Source organism: Mobula birostris, chromosome 12 (assembly GCF_030028105.1).
Source record: "Mobula birostris isolate sMobBir1 chromosome 12, sMobBir1.hap1, whole genome shotgun sequence".
Classification (NCBI taxonomy): domain Eukaryota; kingdom Metazoa; phylum Chordata; class Chondrichthyes; order Myliobatiformes; family Myliobatidae; genus Mobula; species Mobula birostris.
The window spans coordinates 55685579-55703788 of record NC_092381.1 but is presented as its reverse complement, the minus strand read 5'-3'; the positions used below and the strand labels follow the sequence as shown (position 1 = coordinate 55703788).

General features: G+C 41.2%; 1 protein-coding gene across 2 annotated transcripts in view; it reads right to left on the bottom strand.

The window, feature by feature from the left end:
• The window catches only part of scp2a (sterol carrier protein 2a), a 95311-nt gene that overhangs the window by 39066 nt on the left and 38035 nt on the right, over positions 1-18210 (bottom strand). For both annotated transcript variants that reach the window (XM_072273821.1, XM_072273822.1), the window contains 3 exons: positions 17954-18104; positions 11403-11550; positions 8770-8877 (listed from right to left, as the gene is read on the bottom strand). In XM_072273821.1, coding sequence (XP_072129922.1) covers positions 8770-8877; positions 11403-11550; positions 17954-18104 — 407 coding nt within the window. The remainder of the gene's footprint in view (positions 1-8769; positions 8878-11402; positions 11551-17953; positions 18105-18210) is intronic.

Here is an 18210-nt window from a genome sequence, read left to right as displayed (position 1 = left end):
TCCCAGAAACTTGGTGTTTCCACTCTCTCCACAGAGTAGGCCAATGAGGGGTGGTCAGCCGGCAGCTTTCTGAAGTCCACAATCATCTCTTTTTTTTGATCTGGCCCACGTTGAGACTCAAGTTGCTGTGCTTGCACCATTCTACCAAATGCTCTACTTCTACTCTGTACGCTACCTTGTTGTCATTGTTGACGAGGCCAACCACTGTGGCATCATCAGTGAACTTGACCATTCAGTTTGAATTGGATCTAGCAGTGCAGTCATGTGTCAGCAGCAAACTGAGCAGACAGTCCTGGGGAGCGCCAGCACTCAGCGCGATGAAGCTCGAGATGTTTCTGCCAACACAGACTCTCAAGAAGTCCAGGATCCAGTTACAGAGAGAGGTGTTGAGACCCAGAGAGGACAGTCTACTCACCAGCTTCTTCGTATTAAATGCTCAGCTGAAGTCAATAAGCAGCATATGAGGTACCATTTTCCAGATGTGACAGGACAGAGTAGAGTGCAGAGGCTACGGCATCATCAGTGGACCGATTTGAGTGATAAGCGAACTGGAAAGGGTCCAATGTAGCAGGAAGATGGGATTTAATGCAACCTATAACCAGCTGCTCAAAACTTTGTTGTGGTCAGTACCATTGCACAGGAGTCATGGAGGCAGGTTACTGTTGCCCTCTTGGGCACCGGGATGATGGTGGCTGCCTCAAAGCCTGAGGGGACAGTGAACTGTGCCAGAGAGATTTTCAAGATGTCTGTTATAACCTCAGTTAACTGTCCCTCAGCAACCAACCAGGTACAGTATCAGGCCCCAAAGCTTTACGTGGGTTGACCTGGACAAGGGCCTTCCTCCCATCAGCTGCAGCCAGAGTGCTTTCTGGGGCGTGGGGGAGGTGGGAGCGGGAGGAGAGTGGGGACCCTTCCTCGCTGGCACATCATTCTGTGTATGAGACTGAGTGTAAAAGAGCACAAAAGACAGTGTCCCAAGTCACTGAAAGCTAACATACAGGTCCACAAGCCATTAAGAAGCCAAATAGTATATTGTCCTTTATTCCACGATGATTTGAGTACAGCATTAAAAATGTCTTATTGCAATTATACTATGCCTAAGTTGAGACTCCATCTGGAGTAACATGCATATTTTTGATCTCCTTTCTGAAGAATGAGCAGAGATCGATTCCTCTAGGCCTCTATCTCACTGAAATTAGGAAGGTGTTTCCACAGGCTTCTGGACATATTCATTAAATGGTAAGCTAGAATTGTCTGCAGTGCTCTTACCCAAGCCCTGCATCTTTGTAGCAAGAGCTCTCCACACATGCACTTTTGTGATAAAGTGCAGCAGTTCATTTGTGTTTCTCCTCACACGCAGTGGCTGCATGGTACCTTTGTGGTGCTTGCACAAGGTACAGTATATCTGAACACCAGCATTCAATGGTCTCACTGTTTAAATGTTTTACTGTTTTCCTTGCTAAAGTGAAAAGCTTCACTGCTTATTCCCCTGAAGCAATTCCTGCCGGGCAATGAACGTGAACAAAAGACACTTTGAAATACATAAATCAAGCAAGATCTGGTTATAATATGGTCAAATAGAAGCAAAAAAAAAAGGAAAAAAAAAGACCTACGATGAGAGAAGGCAGACTGTAGATACTGGAGTCTGGAAGAAAAACACTGCTGGGGAATGAAGTGGATCTAGCAGCATTTGAGGAGATAAGACAGGGGTTCTCAAGGGCTCGGTTTAATGGTAGGGGTCCATGGCATTAAAAAGGTTGGGAACCCCTGAGATAAGGAATTGTTGATGTTTTGGGTCAAGACCAGTATCAGGACATCATGTGACAAACCGTTGATGATTGATGGATGCAATATTTCCTCTCAATATCCTGCATTCCTAAGGAGTTACTGTAGCAGAGATAAACCACAAGATCCTTAGGTTTTGAGCTTGATGCTAATGACAATAAGTTGGCAGTAAGATTCATTGCATTTTTTAGAAATTGCAGCAAATTGCCTACACTGAGCAGGTCTGAATAAGTACTTAACCAGTTGGATTACTAGGAAATAAACTCAGTGGTCACTTTATTAAGTACACCTACACACTTGCTCATTAATGCAAATACCAAATCAGGCAACTACGTGGTAGCAACTCAATTCATAAAGGCATGGGTCAAGTGGTTCAAACCAAACATCAGACTGGGTAAGAAATGTGATCTGAGTGACTTTGACTGTGGTGCCAGACGGGGTGGTTTGAGCATCTCAGGAACCTCTGATCTCCTGGCATTTTCACACACAACAGGGTTTGCAGAGAACGCTGCGGAAAACGAAAAACATCCAGTGAAAGGTAATAATGCGGGTGAAAATGCCTTTGTTAATGTGAGAGGTCAGAGGAGAATGGCCAGACAGGTTCAAGCTGCCAGGAAGGAGAAAGTAATTCAAATACAACGCATTACAACAATGGTGTGCAGAAGAGCATCTCAGAATGCACAGCACATTGAACCTTGAAGTGGATAGGCTGCCGCCGCAGAAGACTACAGACATACACTCAGTGGCTCATGTATGTAGATTCAACACTTTGGAGGAGAAGATGGCGGCGCGACACAGCGTGCACGGCCTCTTCAGTGAATGATATTGGTATTTGTTAAGTAGGGGACCGTGCACAATTCTGATTTGATGGAGACAGATGTGAGAGTATGGAGGAACATCTGGAGAAACTACTGAATGCCCGCTTCGCTGCCACTGCTACTGTGTGACCCAGAATCTCCGGAGGGGAAGGCCCCAAATCCTCAGCTTTGCCTGTTGCTGGCAGCCCGGGATGGGGTCGAAGCGCTCGGCAGAGATGGTGCTCGGTGCCGGAGGCTCGAAGTTTTCAGACGGACTCAGAGTCGGCTGTGGTCAGGTGCTTCCAAGGTGCTGCATCGGCAAGTTTGCGGCGCTGGAAGCTCATGGCAGGGAGAGTTTTCTTCCTTCAACCGTCTACTTGAGATGATGGGACTTTCGAGAGACTTTGAGACTTTCTTTTACCATGCCCATGGTCTGTTCTTTATTAAATTATGTTACTGCTTGCACTGTTGTAACTATATGTTATAGTTATGTGGTTCTTGTCAGTTTTTCAGTCTTGGTCTGTCTTGTGTTTCTGTGATGTCACACTGGAGGAACATTGCATCATTTCTTAATGCATGCATTACTAAATGACAATAAAAAAGGACTGCGTGTCCTCATAATCTAATCTAACAGTCGGCCATAAGCCAGCTCAGGTATTAACAAAGTGGCCCCTTAATTGCTATCCGGAGCGTGTGACATTTATTTAGCGGTACAGCATGGAGCAAACCCTTCCAGACCTTTCAGCCTCTCCGCTCCAGCAACCCCACCAACCCAATTCACCTTAATCGGGTCAAGGGACAGTTTACAATAACCCAGTAGGTCTTTGGACTGTGGATCGAAACCGGAACAGCCGGAGAAAACCCACACATTCTACGTGGAGGATGTACGGATTCCTTACAGGTGGCACTAGAATTGAACCCTGAAGCGCCCCGAGCTGTAGTAGTGTAGCACAAACCTTAACGTTACCGTGGCGCCACTGAGAGTGAGCGGTTAATGATTAGGAGCTGGTTGGTTTAGATTCAGCTTGTCAAAGCACATCCATGACTAATGGCTCCTTAATTACTTTCAGCGCAGCTGAGTTGGGAGAAAAATACTGAAATAATACATTTTATTAGACAAATACACCCTGCTGCATTTCAATATTCTGTCATTTGGTCTCTTAGTGAAGAAACTGACTTTTGCAATAGTTCATAGATGCACGGAACATTTCAGTGTCTCTCATTGGACACTGAATATCAGATTACCACTATTAGACTGGACTGGAGAACATCTGACAGCAAACCCCTATGAAGAAAACATCTGGCAAGGGGAAAAGAGAAAGCAAACTGCTGTTTCCCATACAGATTAATATGTGTACTTTTTAGAAACATTCCCTCCCTTATGATTTAACTGCAATTACAATCCAACAATTCTGTTCTGAATATATTTACATGAACAGTAACATTCATGCACAAGATGATATTAAAACTGGATTTCTGAGTGGATTAGCTTTACATATTTTCTAAAAAAAACTGAGATCATTAATATGCAATTAAATAAAAATCTCTGCAAAATATTGCAGTCATTAAATTAACCGTAGTAAAATTATTGGTCACTGCTAATATGGTGAACATATGGGTGCTGGGAAAAAGGAATAATTTCCTGTAATGAAACCACAGAATGTGCTTTCCAGATGGAGCTCAATCTAAAATGCCAGCAGAAAAGCACAGCTGATAAAATATGAAAAGCAAACTGATTAGAAGCAGCAGAGTGGTTTCTAAAGGTACATACACTGAGTATGTAAAATCATAAGGAAAACACAACTACATCTCTTTTTACTTAGCAGATTAAATTCATGTATAAAATCCAAAGGACACTTGTCATTTTGCAAACAATAAGCTTTACAGGTTAATTTTCAGAATCTACAATATTTTATATTCTAAATCCATGTTCTTCACAAATAGCACTCATTTGATTCCTTCATGACTCCTGCTTCTATCTAGAAAAATTAATTACCTATACTTACCATACTTCTTCTTTCCAAAGCTCCTCTAAGTGGCATGGCTATTCTGATTCTTATTGCTCTCTACACTGCCAAAACCGTAGCTACATAATCATGAATTCAGACCATGATATACATGTACGGAAGCACCAAAGTATGCAACTTCTTGACAGGTTTTTGGCACTGTCATTCTGATTCCACACTGATGTAAGGGGTGCCAATTTCCTGAGGTTTCCCTATGGGAATTCTGTGGCCTTGCCAATGAGGTAAGAGCCTCCTTCATTCAGGAAGTACTCACCTGGGAATTCACTCCAACTAAGTGTAGATTCAACTAGTAGGTAGTTTCCCACCAACTCTCAGGCCATTTTGTTTTATTACTGATGGCCCTTAGCTTTAAGTTCTTCAACTACAATCAGTTTTTTTCTTCTATAGTTATGTGTGAGAAAAACTATCAAAAATTACAATTAGGATATCTTTTCCAGAATTTTTCAAATACAGGAACTTACAGTAATTTCTCTATCAATTTTGAGATTATTGCCATACTAATGTATTTAAAAATTTACAAAAACACAGGGGAAATTAATGTAAACTACTGGGCCAACATCAGCATTGTAATTATACCTTACCTCTTCCTTCATTGTAAAAATATAAATGGTTGATCCAAACACTTATAAGAATTCACCCTCCTGGAGTTTTTCAATTTTTAATGCTGAAAAGGCTGCTGCCACAAAAATTAGGTTGGTTGAGTGATTAAAACTGATTAATCATGAGGTAATTCCAGTTAAATTATAATGCTATAGAAATTCTATAATATTAATGCAGTCATAGGCAGGAATGATTTGCAATTTCAAATTCAGTAGTGGTTAAATATTAAAGCTGTTTTTAATATTTTAAAAAATCAATATTAGCCTTTAAATGGATTCATGGAATGTTTTAATAGTTATTGAATACTTCTGAATAATTCCCACTCAGAGAACTACACTAGGCAGCTTGCAGACAGCCTGCAGAACAGCAGTGAGTACAGCAGCTCAATACTGACCAGAAATTCTGGGCTAATATTTTTTGTTTACCTGTTCAATAAAGGAGGTTACCTTCCCCTTGTATAAACTTTACATGTTAATTGCAGTTAATTAATAGCCAAATAAACATCTCCCTGGTGAAAAAAGTACAATATTTCTGAAATAGCATCGTTCATTCATATTGCATAAAGATACAGATATAACATTACAGTCTTCTCGAAAATGGCATAAATTCAGGATATACTTTACATTAAGGCAGACAGCTTCTCCTGGTTTTCTGAAATCACTATCTACATTAAAGATAGTTACACATTTGTAAAAATCTCTCTCCATTTTTTTTCCCTTCGTGTCTTGAAGGTGCTGACAAGCTTTGACATTTGTAGCACCATTCTCAAGGCATGGGTATAGACAGTGCCAAAAATCACGAATTTTACCATCTTTAAACAATCTGGGTTTAACGTAACTTCAGACAGGAAGGATAAAAGCACCATATTCTTGAATGACATTTAAGGAAAAAAGATGAATGAGATGCAGTTGGCAGGTTTTAATTCAGCTCTCATAAGACAATAAAATACAAAAGAAAATGCATAAATAGTTTCCAACTGGCATTAAGTAAACTAAATTTTCCTGGAATCATTTTTCTCCATGAATATTTAAGAAACCAGAGCTGGGGTTGAAAATAATAGAAACCAGGTGATTTTAGACAAAATAACAACAGCCAATGTAATGCAACAGAGTAACTATCATCACGTTTAATAAGTATATTTGAATCTTGTTTTGAGCACTATTTTTCCATATGTTTCCTATGTTGTAAGGTGAAGCTCCAAACATTGTATAATGTTCAAAGTTTAATGTAATTTTATTATCAAAGTACATGTATGTCACCATATACAACCTTGAGATTCATTTTCTTGTGAGCAGTGAGCTGAAGTAAAACATGCTGTGAATGTACAGGAACCAATGGATGTTCCATATTTCAAACTGCAGACAAGTGCAAAGTGATGCACTTTGGTAGGACCAACCATGCTTTGTCTTACACAGTGAATGGGAGGGCACTGAGGAGTGTGCTAGAACATAGCAACTGTGAGAGGGCACCTCTTCCCTCACTACCATTCAGTGCCCCAAACAGCCCTTCCAGGTGAGGCAACACTTTCACCTGTGAGTCTGTTGGGGTTATCTGCTGTATCCGGTTCTCCCAGTGGCCTCCTGTTTATCGGTGAGACCCCATGTAGAATGGGAGACCGCTTTGCCAGGCACCTATGCTCTGTCCGCCAGAAAAAGCAGGATCTCCTAGTGGCCCCCCATTTTAATGCTATTTCCCATTCCGACATATCAGTCCACGGCCTCCTCTACTGCCACGGTGAGGCCACACTCAGGTTGGAGGCTACCCAGACAGAATATAAAGTGTTGCTCCTCCAACCTGATGGCCTGGACACTAATTTACTGAACTTCCAGTGAAGCTGCCCACCCCCACCCCACCTTCACCATTCCAATTCCCCTCTCTTGTCTTTTCTCCTTATCTGCCCATTATTCCCTTTCTTCCATGGCTTTCTGTTCTCTCCTCTCAGACTCCTCCTTCTCCAACCCTTTATCTCTTTCACCACCTGCAGGGAGCTATGGACTTGCATCCCGATGTCCATCAGTAAACATTTGTAAGATCCCTGCCATTTGCTCTATGTGTCCTAACAGAATTTGACCTCTCAAAGTGCATTACCTCACACTTGAGATCACAAACAGGAGAAAATCTGCAGATGCTGGAAATCCGAGCAACACACACAAAATGCTAGAAGAACTCAGTAAGCCAGCCAGCATTAATAGAAAAAAGTACAGTCGACGTTTCGGGCCGAAACCCTTCTGCAGGACTGGAGAAAAAATGTTGAGGAGTAGGTTTGAAAGGTGGGGGGGGGAGGGGAGAGAGAACCGCAAGGCGATTAGTGAAACTTGGAGGGGGAGGGATGAAGCAAAGAGCTAGGAGGTTGATTGGTGAAACAGACAGAAGGCAATGGAAGAAAGAAAAAAGGGGAAGGGGTGGGGGGAAGAGCACCAGAGGGAGGCAGTGGGCAGGCAAGGAGATAACATGAGGGAGGGACAAGGGGATGGGAAATAGTGAGGGGGGAGGCATTACTAGAAGGTTGAGAAATCAATGTTCGTGCATCAGGTTGCAGGCTACCCAAATGGAACATAAGGTATTGTTCCTCCAACCTATGTCTAGCCCTATCCCAACAGTGGAGTAGGCCATAAAGTACCATTCAGGGCCCCAAACAGTCCTTCCAGGTGAGGCGAGTCTGTGGAGGGGTTATATACTGTGTCCGGTGCTCCCAGTGTGGCCTCCTCTTGTATTTGGTGAGACCTGATATAGATTGGGAAACCGTTTTGCCGAGCACCTACAGTCCATCCACCTGAACAAGCAGGATCTCCCAGTAGCCACCCATTTTAATTTCACTTCCCATTCCCATTCTGATATGTCCATGAATGGCCTCCTTCACTGTCGGAACATCAACTACCTTACCTTCATTATCTCCTTGGTTACCTCCTCCCCCAAAAAAAAAACACAAACAGATTTTGGAACATTATCTCCCCTGAACAAAACTCTGCTGACTCCTCCCATTCCGTCCCTGACTTTCCAAGTGAACATAAATCCTATCCTTCATAATTCTTTTCAGCAACTTCCCTACCACTGATGCAAGGCTGACACAGCCTGTAGTTTTCACACTTACCTATAATGCTCCTTTTGAATAAGGGTCTATTCCCTCATCTTCTCGTAACTCACCCATGCCTAATGAAGATGCGAAGATCTCTGCCAGAACCCCAGAAATCTCCTCCCTTGCTTCCTTTAGCATCCTGGGCTTGATCCTCTCTGGCGCTGGGTCTTTATCCACTCCAATGGACTCTGATATTATTCACACTTCCTCCTTCCTGATAAGAAATACCCTCCACAGTCACAACATACCCTTCCCTTCCCTTAACTCTCCAGTCTCCCTATCCTTCTCTCTGATGAATACTGATGAGAAATATTCACTCACAATCTCACTTGTATCCCTGGTTCCACATAAATTTCTTAGTTTTACAGGTCACATTGGAACATTTGCAGAAATAGCTGAGTTACTCTCTCTGCTTTTCTATCACATTATTCCAGGTTACTTTCTCTCAATTAGTGACAGTCCTGCAACAAAGAACAGTTTGTACCTGTAGCACCCAATGGATGTCCTTTAGATATCAGTCCGCCACTTGGATTTATGACCCATTTTCCACCATATGTATTATCACCTCTGTCAATCAATTCTCCAGCTTTACCTAGAAGAGCAAAAACCAAATCAGCAACAGGAATTAGAATCTAAATAGACAGAGAGCTGAAATATGATTCCAGCACTCCAGATTACTTGACACAAGAGGTACTGCAGATTCTGGGAATCTACAGCAATACACACAATGTGCTGGAGGAGCACAGCAGGTCAGGCAGCATCACTGGATGGGAATAAACAATCGATGTTTCAGGCCAAGACCCTTCATCAGGATATTGCTCCAGATTACCTGACAAGCTTGAACAGAAAAGCAAAATTTGTTGCTTGCTGGAAAGACGAAGAAAGGAAATTTTGGAAATGCTCAATAATCTTCCAGAACGGTAAAAAAAAATGAAGCTGTAATTGGATACATCAGAATATATCACTTCTAACAACTACATGGGCCTTCAATGGCAGGAAGAGGCGGGGATTAAAAAGCCAGATGCTGCAGCTGTCACAAGTGTTGGGGTGACTGAGGAGTGGATCAGAGTGCTGCAGCGGGAAGTCATACCTGAAGGTGAAACACTGGTTCAAGTGCGCTATGCAGAAGTCTCTTGTCAGTGACGAGTGAGTACTGAGCACTGAATAATGTTTGTACTCAATCTCTCCCAGTAAGAGGGATTGCATGGTAATAGACCATTTGACAGCAGAGGGAGAGTGGAATGGAACTACTGATACACCACTTATGTGGCCAAACCTACAGGGCCCAGGGTGTGAATGTTAGTACATTAAACTGTTTTTCTCAGATTGACATGTATTCATTCTGCAATTAGAAGAAATATTACTGATTTTGCTGTTCTGCTATCTCATTAAATCAGAGCTAATAATTAAATCCTCACTGTTATTCTGTGCATGAATAACTAGTACATTGCAAGATGGGACATTTCTAATTGCTTTGTCCAGTCCATGCCATGTGACCAGGAATTACTGTTCAAGGAACCCTGACACTAGAAACAGATTATTATGTGGACATATATAGTACTGTGCAGAAGTCTGAGGTACATATTTATAGCTAGGGTGTCTCAGGCTTTTGCAGTATTGCACTGTACTGCTGCCACAAAATCAAAACTAATTTCATTACATATGTGAGTGGTGGTAAACCCCATTCTGATATTGGTCTCCACTGTTGACTGAGAGTGGGAAGTAGGGAGGGAGAGGGGAATCATGTTTGGGAAATGGGGAAGAGGGGACGGAGCAGAGAGCACCAAAGAGACATTTTGTAATGGTCAATAAACCAATTGTTTGGAATCAAATGACCTTGCCTGGTGTCTCAGGGCTGGGTGTGACTGCACCTGCACCACTGCCCGCCCACAGCATTCCTTCTCTGCCACCTGCCCCACACCCTTCCCAGGGCACTCCACCCTCGCCATTCCAAACATTCTTTACTCCCCCAGATTTACAAACTCACTCTCCACTCCATGTTGACAAGTACAGTATCGTGCAAAAGTCTTAGGCACCCTAGCTATATACATGTGCCCAACACTTTTGCCCAATAGTATGAATAATTATCTGTGCCTTAGAAAGATTATTAACAAGAAAATTAATAATGGCGCAGGTGAGCACACTGATCTCTTTTCTGGAAATAGCGTTTTAACCTAGTTAGTCTGATGCGCTGAAGGTCATTTACATTTACAAGCTGCATTGTCTGTTTGTGAAATTCTTTACTCCAATTCCAGGTGAGAGAATATGCACAGCACTCCTCAATATTACAAAAAGATAAAGGAATATTTCGGTACAGAAATGTCATTCATTTACAATAGAGGTGGTGACAGAAGCCTCCAAGCTGAGCAATACAGAGGCCATAGATATTGCAGAGGGTGAGACTAAGGGGGAAAGAATCCAAGAAAAAGGCACAGTAGGAGCCAGCTGAAAGATCACACAAAGTTGGTATTTGAAATAGCGGGTGAGTTATTAAAAACTGGTGTGCACCAGAAGACCAGCCAAAGCTGATACACCTGAGCATAAATTCGGTACAGCTTTTACAAACTCATTTGACGCGATTACGGGTAAAACTACATTTTCATAAGAGAATGGAAGCTACAGGAAGGCTTAATTAAGTAAGAGACTAGATCCTAATTACAGAATAAAATGATTATCCACAGGTCTAGCAGTAAATCCAACAATAGGTGCATGATGTTACACAATTAGTGAAGTTTCTGAAGCTTGGATGTCGTCACTGCTACATTACCTCTCTACTTTTGTCTGCGGCTCCCAGTTACTACATTAGCACAATCTACGTCACTATTTACTAGTTATTAGCCCTCGCCGTTCTTTCCTCCTACAACCAGTATAAAGAATAAACAAATCACGACATCAGCAGATATGCTTCACTCCTCTTAAAAAAATTAAGAGCCTAATCCTATCCCACCAAATAGAAATATTATACTTCTTTATGAACAATTATGTAGCTCATTGTTAACGGACACATATTAAACATCTACTGAGGTTCTTTAGTCTTTCCATCAATCCCCAAATTATTACCATGTCAAGTTATAATACAAATAAAACTTCCAATAGTCCACTTCAATCAATAATTACCTTCAGCACAAAGTCCAAGGGCTTCGTAAGTGATGAGTTCATTCGCTGAAAAGCAGTCATGAAGTTCAATGACATCCACATCAGTGGGACGCACACCAGATTCCTCATAACATTTTTGTGCTGCTTCCTTTGTCATATCAAAACCAACCTGCAAAGCAAAAATAAACAAAGGTCATTCTAACCTTCAGAGTTGTGTGTATCACTGGCATCCTCAAATGGTGAGCCTCTGTAGTTCTTCTGGAAAAGATAGCATTTTCACAATAGCACTGGGTGGGGATTTCCAGGATTTAGTTCCAGCAGCAAGGAAGGGTGACACATGACTATGTCAGGATGATGAACAACTTGGAGGAGAACTTACCACTCCCTTCTGCCTTTTCCCTTGTTGTCTTGTGTGGATGCAAGAGTAGCCTAGGCACGCACTGCTCTGATCAGTATTATGTGGTCTATTACAATCTGATCATTTTATGATCTAATTTTTAACTGGAAACTTAATTTATATTGATCAAAATGATTACAGCATAAAAACCAGGATGAATGAAAAGGAACTCCCCACTTAGAACCTTGGTCTTATACCTATTTTTACTTTTGATCCAAAAGTTTCACACATACTCAGGAGTGAAAATCTTGGGCCTGGGAATTGTCCAATATTTATAATTTCGGACATAGTTATTTCAAAAGCCCACAGAGTAAAATTTGATTAATCAGTAACCAAATACCACTTTCTAGACATTTTAATGGTGAGAATGACCACTTTCTGGTCATTCTCACCATTAAACTGTTGCAAGTGGTGGGGACAGCCAATACTTACCTCAGGTGGATGAAGAAACATAAAACTGCATCTCTTTCATACTAAACCCGCCTGTTCCCACTCCATTTAGCCAATACCACATAACCAGAAAAAATGGTTAAAACAATCATTGGTGGCAATTTACAGATAAATCTACTACTTATGGTAATAAATATATAGCTGACAAAAAATCTCTGTTTAAATGAGTTAGAGATTAACAAAACAAACATGTCACATAAAATAACCCTGTCATCAAGCCAAAGTATTAGGTGCAACAGATGTTTCTATATTCTTCAGTCCAAAGTCATTTGTCTGTAATCTCAAACAGCTTTGTAGATTCTAATGTCTGTAAAAAGCATCAACTTCCATGATAGACAATTTGAGGATTTACCAACTCTATTAAAAGTACATGTATTTTCTTTGAGAATTCCGGGTTTTCATTTTGATAGTATCTGATGCATCAAGCACCAAGATTTAAGTATTCAGGAACATTCATGTAATCTTATATTTGCTTGTACATCTTGGTGATCATCACAAACTTTACAGAGAGAAAACCATCCTTAGGAAAAATGTTCCACCATTGCACTTCTGTGTTATGTTTTCCAATGACTGTTTCAAAAGTAAAGATCAACTCCTCTCAAGAGTATTCAAGTCACAACTGATCACGTGTTCATACTTTCTGGAGTTCGTGGGAAGACGTGTTCCACATCTTTATTGAGTCCATGTCTGCTTTTGTCAGGGATTATTAAGGTTGTACGTAGTGTTACGTACTCCGTAACTGGGTTGCCAAACCAGCAGAAATGGATCACTCAGTTGGAGTCTGGATTACTGGAACTAAGAAAGTTTTGTTAAAGAAATAGGCAACACAGTACTCTAATCAAAAGGATAATGAATACAACAGTTCAGTAATGATAAACACACATGTACACAGAAACTAGGATAATAGGATCAATCAAGCTCTATCGTCGTCTAGGGGTAAATGACCAGTTTCAAAGTGATGCAAAGTTCAGTTCAATTCACAGTAATCACTGCCGTGGGAGAGAGAGAGAGAAAGCGAATGAATATTCAAAAACGGCGTCCACACAGACCTTCGATATTCCTCGCAGTCAGCTTTCGGGCGAGCCCTTTGTAATGTCTTCTGAGGTCACCGACTGTGACCCCTCCGTTCCTCTACAGTGAACCTGGCACCCAGGCAAGGGCGGACACACACCAGGATCCCGCCGATCGTTCCTTTCCACCCTGTGCGTCTATGGCTTGGTCCCGCGACCAGCCCTCCAAAAACTCCCACCGACTTGTGGGAGACGCACTGCTTCCAGGGTCTCGTTACCTCGGGGTGTTGTGTGTGTGTTGCCTTAGCAAACCTGTCCCTTTTTATCCCCCCGCTGGGGTATCGCCTGTCCATCACTTCAAACAGTTCAGGGTTCAAAGAGGAGTCGATCTTGACAGCTCTCAGACCGTGTATCCTTCCGTTAACTCTCCCGTCCCTTCATTAACATCTCCAAATGCTGCTCCATTGTTTTCCTTATCTCTGTTTCTCCTGAAGACAGGTGGCAGACCAACTGCTGATCCCACTGGTGCCAGCACAGGACAGCTACATCTTAATCTATGTGTACTTTCGTCACAGTAGGTACTAATAATAGCAGCATACATCATGTAAGAAAATAGAATTATCTTCCATAACATTTTCTTTTGTTAGTCATCAGAAGTAGTGCATGTACCGGTAATAAAAATAACTTGCTATTTTTGATATCCAAAAAAGTAAATCTTATGAATATCAAAAATGCTGAGTCACAGGTCACAAAGAAGTGAATTTAATCAAGAAAAGTTTTAAAGCAAGTTTTGAAACTAGAAGATTACTTCCACTATTCAGATTCCAAATGATTCACCTCATGGAAATGTTATTTTCCCTTCTTTACAACCATCCTCACATTGACAAACCCCAGACTCGTCATTAACTCAGTATCAATCCAGGACTGCCATATTTCACTATTCCCCTAACACCACCACTGGATTATTAATGTAATTTATTATGTTGCCTTTGCCTCAAGACCCCACTCCTAAATCTTCTCAGTCAGTAGGAATTCTGGAAAACATTAATAAAGTGCACCATCTCTCTTCAGTACGCTTCAAAAATTGAGTTCCAGTAACTAATCCCTACCCATGAGATACTGCTAATTTAGAAATGCTGTATTTCTTGGCTTCACGTTCAGTTATCATAATGAAACACAGGGTACATTATTCTCCCATTGAACTGGTCGTGTTGATACATCCACATTATTCATCTGAAATCAGTTAACGCCGTTGAAGAGATTGAAACCCATCCGTGTTGGGATTCAACAGCTCCCTCTGTAATTGGATCTTGGATTCCTGATGTAGAGACCACAGACAGTCCGTATTGCCAGCAATATCTCCAGCTCCATCATGTTGAGTACTGGTGCCCCTCCCCCCCCCCGGACTATGTGCTCAGCCCGCTCCTGTTCACGCTGCTAACGCCCAACTGTACTGCCAAATGCCCTTCTCGCCACATCATTAAGTTCACTGACAACACAACAGTGGTTGGCCTCATCAGCAACAATGATGAAATGGCATGAATGGAAGAGGCAGAGCAGCCTGTAGACTGGTGCAAACACAACAGCCCAAGTGACAGTGGGGACAAGACTAAAGAAATGACTGTGGACTTTAGGCTCACCGCTCCCAAATGCACATCAACGTGTTCTCCATGGAGGGAGTCACAAACATCAAGTTTCTTACTGATGATCTCATCACCCCTTTAGCCAAGAGAGCGCAGCAGTGCCTCCACTTCCCGAGGAGACTAAGGCAAGTGAAGCTTCCCCCACCCGCATTCTCAGCATATTCAACCTGAACACCATCATGAGCGTCCTCACTGGCTGCATCATTGTTTGGTGGGTGATTTGCAATGCATTAGATCGCAAACCTTGCAATTGATAGTGAGGACAGCTGAAAACATCATTGAGGTCTCCCCTCCTCCATTTAGGACATATACCAGCACCACTGTATATGTAGTTCGCCCAGCATTATCAAAAGGGACCTCTGCTATTCTTTCCACAATCTATGTCAGGAGCAAGGTGTCGCAGCACAAAAACTAGAACTGTCAGGTTTAGTAACAGCTTCTTCCCCCCAGGCTGTTAGACTTCTCAATCCCCTGCTGCCACCCTGCACACCTGTACACCCTGTCTGAATGCCCTGCCGACAACCACGCACACACACACACATACCCTCATCCTGCAATAATCACTTTTTGTCTTGTTTGTTGCTGTTTTCACATATTTATATGACTGCCTGTTTTATTATAATAGTGCCCTGTCTCACATAAACATGCCGCTTGTACTTTATGTCAACCAGTAGATCTTTAGGCCCGGTTACTCAGGGACTTGTGATAATCTTATTTCACAGCAGTATACACTGGATTGTTCTTTTGACCTCCGATATGCAGACGACACAATGCTGACTGCTATTTCCAAAGAGAAGCTCCAAAAAATACGAGATAAAGTCTTTGAAGAAAATGCAAAGAGAGGATTGACCATCAACTGCAAGAAGACTGAATGTATGGTTGTCACAAAGTAGAAAGAAATACAGAAATGTGAACTGAAAGTGGGCAACCAAACAAATGGCGGTTCAATTACTTAGGGAGTGCAGTAACATCTGACAGTAGGGCTGATGTTGAAATTAGAAGGAAGGTTAGCATTGCTAAATGCATGTTCCAGTGTTTCAGCAAGACACTAAAGAAAGACAATTTCTATGGATACAAAACTCAAGAGTGTAGCAGTGCTATGTTCATTCTTCACGGACATATGGAAGTGAATATTGGATAATATCAAGGCAAAATGAGGGAAGACTCGAAGGTGGTTTGTGAGAAAGACGATGAAAATATTGTGGAAGAACAGTGCAACAAATAAGGAAGTGTTGTGAAAAGCCGGAAGAGATAAATCAGGAAACAGCAGCTATAATTTCTGGAACATGTACTGAACAAAGAGAAACTTAAGCATGATGGGAAAAATCAATGGAAGAAAAAGTCAGTTGACAGCACATGACATTCATGAGTTACATCAAGATATGGACAGGCAGAAGTCTTGAAGAGTTTATTAATACTTCCCAGATTAAAGACAGATGGAAAACCATAATAGCCCACACGGTACGTAATGATAATGATGATAATATGCTGGATTATAACTATGTGCTGTGTGTGACTATATATAGTGTGTTTTGAACCCAGGCCCCAGAGGACTGTGTATGGCTGAATGACAGTACACTTAATTTAAGTCAAACATGCAACTAACAAGCTATAGCAACTTAACTGATATGGCTATTTGCAGAAAAGCACCATGGAAGGCATTAGTTGATTTAAATCCTTTACAAATTTGTAGTCATGCTTGGTACACTTCACCTTTAATATGAGCCCTGCAATGCAAAGCTCTGTTGATAATTGTTTCTTTCCAAAAGTGAGGCATCTCCACCTAATGGCTAACTTTGGAACTGAATCCAATCAGAAAGGTTTGTCTTCGCTGTCTTTTCAGAATTGACAACCAGAATCCACCCATTTCTCTACCTCCTTTCATTCCAATCCTGATGAAGGGTCTTGGCTGAAAGATCAACTGTTTATTCCTCTCCATAGATGCTACATGACTTGCTGAGTTCCTTCACCATTTTCTGGGTATTGCCCCCCATGCTGTTTTCTATTTCAATCGTTACGTAGGCTAGGATCACTAAGCTAGGGGCCACTGTTTCATTCTCCCTTCTATCCTACATTTAAAACAATGGTGGCATTTTACACCACTTTTCCTTCTTTTCATTAAAGTATTGCAATTAATATACAGTATTATTTACCACACGGAGGGAATTTGCTATGTTCAAATGCAACATTCCTTCCAAAAACTCAAATTCATTGTTTATTTTTTCAGAGATATACTGTCATAGCCAGTGAATATCACAGGATTAATAACCAATTTATGGATTCCACAAATATTGATCATGATAACATTATGGGAAAACACTAATCAGTAGGTAGATTAATGAGTTTCATTGATCCTGATGTTAGATTCTACACTTAATCTTTCTTTCACTCTCGGAAACTTTTGGAATTGATATTAACATTAACAATTTGCTGAGGCAATTTAAAGCTTTTTTTCATTTTTCTCCTTTACAGTCAGTCATTACAGCACAACCTCAATATCATTAACAAGTTATGGTCCAGTTGAGAACATGATCCCACTATTTTCAATAACTCATGGCTGGAGTTAATGCTAGTGAGTGGGAATCATTTATCCTTGGAGGTTCTAGTCTGCAGGATCCAGATTTCAATTTGATCTCAAATCACAAACAGTAGTCTTATTTCTGGCTGGAATAGCTTTACAATAGGTAAATTGACAATTCATAACCAGTAGGTGTCATTTCTATACTGTCTTGAAAACTATGCAATATGACAACCTACTTCAGATTGAACTCTGAAGACCAGGGTAGCAAAACAGTAAACCTGTTTTCAGATGTTCATGCATATTAATAAACAGCAACCAATGGCTTTCAAAGGGACTATGGTTCACAGGCAGCACGAAAACTTGTTAAAATAGTACTGGAGTGAGTGAAAATAGTTCAAGCTACACATTGCATTATCCATGCCCTGCCCAAACCACTCATCTTGGTTTGGAAAAATTAAAATTCAAAAAAAATTGTAACTTAAAAATCTAAAATACTGCACACAAGTAGCTCTTCCATTTATAAAGATCAGACATAAAATTGAAAATCCTACCGCCTTAATGCAGCTGTTTTCTTGAAAGGTGCTGGGCAAATCAGTTCTCATTTCCTGGGCAAGGATTTCAACAGCTTTGGACTCCAGACCATGTCTCTGTACAAATTTCTCACTTGCCAGGATTGCTGCTCCTGCCCCATTAGACGTTGGGCTAGTTAGAAAAAAAAAATCACAAATTAAGTCAAAACATGGAAATATTTCACTATTTTATTAATTACAGTAATTTCATCAAACAAAAATAAAAAAAAAATTCTGGG